Here is a 4,131-nt window from a genome sequence, read left to right on the forward strand (position 1 = left end):
TGGAAGTCCGCCTGGCAGCATCTGTGGAGAGAGAAACAGAGTTGACATTTTCCAGTCCCCTCTGACTCTTCTGCAGCATTTTGTGTATCGGTTAAAGATTTCTAGCGCCCATAGATTTTGGTTTTAAATTTTTAATTTTAACCGATATAGCCCCCTTTTTGTACAATCGCCAACCAGACAAGGGTTTACCCAGTATCCTCTATTTAATGATGATCTTTCTGTGTGTGTTCCTGCCTTGATTACAACACTTCACAATGTCAGTGTCCAAGTAGAAAACCATTTCCAGATGAGGCTGGGGGTTAATCGAATGCTAATTAGCATCTGTCCAGATCAAATTAAAGACCAAGTTGTCCTACTTTAAATACAATCTAGTAAAATAAAACGGGGTTTGTAATAGAAGAGTTACCGGATATCTTATTCTGACCAGTGATAAAGCACACTATTAATGAAATAACGTCAGCTCAGAGAGAGAGAGAAAAAAACCGCGCAGGATTCCTTTAAATGGCAACTGGTGTCATGAGAGGCTGAGCCCACGTGGCCCACAGTTGTCTATATAAATTGCTTCTGCAGCACTCACACAGACACAAGAGTCGAAGTTGTATCAAGTTGAGTGGTAGGATTTGTGTTTCTCTCTCTCTCTCTCTCTCTCTCTGGAAGAGCGAGGGGACCCCCGGAGGAGAAGAACGAAACAGATGGCAGCGGGCAAACAGGGCGAGGTGGTGGGTATCTGCACCAGTTACCAGGCGGTGATGCCCAGCTACGCGGGGATCACTGAGGAGTACCCGCAGTCACTGCGCCGTCAGCTGCAGAAGAGCAAGCTGAAGCCGCGGAGAGCCAGGGAGGCCCGCTTCAAGACCCAGCCGGTCACCTTCGACGAGATCCAGGAGGTGGAGGAGGAAGGGGTCTCGGCGCTGGAGGAGGAGAAAGCCAAGAAGTCGTTCTTGCAGTCGCTGGAGTGTCTCCGGAGGAGTGCGCAGAACTCGCGGGTGCACAAGTCGAGCCTGAGCAACTCCAAGCTGCGGTATAGCCTGGACTCCAGTGACTCCGATTCCGCCCATTGATGGTTCACCATCTCTTCCCACCCCCCCCAGCTTTACCCCCCACCCCCCCATCCCCTCCCATCCCCTCCCCTCCCCCAGCCAGCTCCATAAACCCCCACCAGGACAGAAGTAACTGTGCTTCATAATGAAGTTTTCTTAAAGCTGACTTTTTTTGGAAAAAAAATCTATTTTCAACTTTGACTTGTGCAAGGACAACAAAATCGAACAGCCAGGAGTAAGTTCTGATGTGAGATGTCGTTTTGTGCTTGAATTTTTGCAAGTCGTGGAATGAACGCTCTGTGCAGAACCTCTTGCTCGGTCTCTCTCTCTCGTACATACACACAAATTGGAGAGCGAGATGTTGCAAAGCGAACTGGCGTTTTATGCCTTTTTTTGAAAAAAAAACAGCTGTGGACGTCACTGAATTTGGGACACGGATTATAAATGCAACTTTTAATCTTTTAGCAAAATAAAGCAAAGAAGAATGGTTTTTTTTTCTACGCTGCTCTCAGAATAATTGAATTGCGAAATGTAATTTAAATGTCCTTCCTACTCTCCTCTGAGTGGGACCCGCAGATACTGAATACTCGAGGATTTTAAGAATTTGCTTGGAGTCTTGCCAAAATGTACAATGCTTTTAATACTTTTAAAAAATGGTAATTTATATGTTTGTAATTTTTGTGATAGTTGCAAAAATTAATATTGTAATGGCTTATTAATAAAATCAATGTAAGTTTAAACCTTTTTTTTTAATTTCTACTTCTTGGACCTTTTTGTGTTAGTATCGTACTGTCTGCCTGCTAAACGTCCTAATTTGCTCTTTTTAAAAAAAAATGTATTGCTTCTCCCCTAATCTTTTGGATTCGGTTTCATGTTTATCTAGTCACGAGAGTATTTTTTTTCTGTCTCCCGGGTTCTGCCGTTAAGATCATGTTGTGCCGCATTAGCGTTTTCCATGCGGCTCCAATGTATAATATTAGAATTAATACACGTGCTTTTCCTTTCTCGTCAGCTCTGCGCGAATTCTGTGTAATCAATCTCTCCCCTTTTTTTTTGAAAAAAAATCCAGAGTTGAATTTTTTTTGTTGTTTTGCATTGAGCATGTGAGCAAAAAATGCGATCTTGGTTTCAATCCAATCCTAACAGCCTGTCCCTCCCCACCCCCAAAATGTTCCTACTGTGAATCTCCACGCTGCTGTCGCTGGAGTATGGGCGCGCAGCTGGCTTGAGGGCTGAATGGCCGGGGTGTGTAAATAGTGCAGCCTGAAGGAGACGCGCTTGTCACTAGCCTGTGTTTTTCAAAGCGACAGCGCCGTTCCGTAACTGACATTTTTTTAGCTTTTTCTTATCTATCTACTTTTTTCTTTTTTTTTTTTCCCCCCACCCCGTTTGTTCCCCTTCCCTCCCTCCCAATGTGTTAAATTCAGCTCCCACTCTCCGGTTAACCAGTCAGGCAGCTGTGGGTTCCTGCTGTGTTTTAGTTGAAGTAACACACACTCCACCCTCTTGCTACCACTCTTCTTCTTGATGCCATCTCTATTCCATATCTATAATAGGTACTAGCTATGCCCATGTACTTTTAATTTGGCTGCATACTTTTCAGCTTCCTAGTGTTAAGGTGCCAGGGGATGCCAAATGAAATGTATTGCACGTGTCTGACAGGCTATACCCATGGCTGGCTGGTTTATCATTTCCAGTACTTAAGCACTGCTGTAGGAATCCAGCTCACCTTTCAAGTTTGATTTTATTTAGAAAGTGGTGTTTTTAACTGGGGGGAGGAAAGGTGAATAATGCAAGTGCAATCAGGTATATCAGGGGCTCGGCGCATTTATGGGCATGACTTGCTGTCTGTGTGTGCTTGCAGCTTTGCTTTAAGAAAAAGCATTCTTGGCAAATGGTTATTGCTGACTGGGCCAGCATTGATTGCCCATGCCCAGATGCCCTTGAGAAGGCAAAAGTGCGCTGCTGCCTTAAACTGATGCTGTCCACTCGGTAAAGAGACATCCCCAGTGCTGTATTTCAGGGTTTTTGACCCAATCGCACTGAAGGAATGGCAATATATTTCCAAGTTGGATTGGTGAGGGGCTTGGAGAAGAGTCTGCAGATAGTGTCGTAATGGTGTGTCTGCTGCCCTTGTCCTTCCCCCATTCTACTGGCTGTGGCTTTGAAAATTCTTAGATTAGTTCAAGCAGTCACTTTTGAAACATTATCCATTGGGTTGTTATTGTACTTTGGATCTTGCTTTGCACAAATAGCCTGTTACATTTCATCACTGTGGCAAACTCTTCAGAAGCTATAGAGTTCTTTGGACTTCACTCTGTGGTCCTGAATGGTGCTGCATAAATGCAAGATTTGACTTATGGTTCAAACCTCTTGATGTACTGCTGCCTTTGGAATGCTGTCCTCATGTGAGATTTAAGGAATTTATTATGTCTGCGCAGGCTTTCAAACCAAACATGCAGTGTGGAATAATGGTTCTCTTTCAATTTATGTAAAAGTCCTCTCAATCCAATCATGCAATTTAAGACCGAGTCACTGTGTAAACCACTGTTGTCTGCTGCTATTAAGGCTCTGCTAGAAGTGGGGAAGCCAAATGGAGCTGATCCCATCTATGCCTCGTAAACAAATTGGTAATGGGCTGAGTTGTTGGGCTGTGATCCTAAGCTCATACACAAAGTAAGCATATGTGCTTCAATGAATTTTCTGCACATTTAAGGTTTAAAAGAAAGGTGAGTGTTCTTTGATCATTGTGCCTTGCTTCCTCCATTTGCTGCTGCCAAAACTATGTGGCAAGAGTGTATACACTGCTCCTTTATTCATTCAGGAGATGAGGGTGTCATTGGCTAGGCCAGTATTTTTTGCCCATCCCTAATTACTCAGAGATTCAAGTGTTAAACACATTGCTGTGGGTCTGGAGTCCTATGTATGCTAGACCCAGATAAGGGCTGTCAAATTTCCCTTCCCTAAAGGACATTAGTGAACCAGACAGGTTGTTCCAACAATTGACAATGGTTTTCTGGTCATAATTAGATTTTTATTTCCAAATTCAAAAAAAAAGTTGAATTTGAATTCCACCATCTGCCATGGGGCC

The 4,131-nt window shown here is 43.7% G+C and overlaps 1 protein-coding gene across 1 annotated transcript; it reads left to right on the forward strand.

Annotated features, from left to right (window-relative positions):
- The first annotated feature begins 543 nt into the window (after nt 1–543).
- On the forward strand, nt 544–1,785 carry c22h11orf96 (chromosome 22 C11orf96 homolog). The gene has a single exon (XM_072592674.1). The coding sequence runs from the start codon at nt 693–695 to the stop codon at nt 1,059–1,061; it is 369 nt and encodes a 122-aa protein (XP_072448775.1). The 5' UTR covers nt 544–692; the 3' UTR covers nt 1,062–1,785.
- Nucleotides 1,786–4,131: the final 2,346 nt, after the last annotated feature.

The sequence above is a fragment of the Chiloscyllium punctatum genome, chromosome 22 (assembly GCF_047496795.1).
Source record: "Chiloscyllium punctatum isolate Juve2018m chromosome 22, sChiPun1.3, whole genome shotgun sequence".
NCBI lineage: Eukaryota > Metazoa > Chordata > Chondrichthyes > Orectolobiformes > Hemiscylliidae > Chiloscyllium > Chiloscyllium punctatum.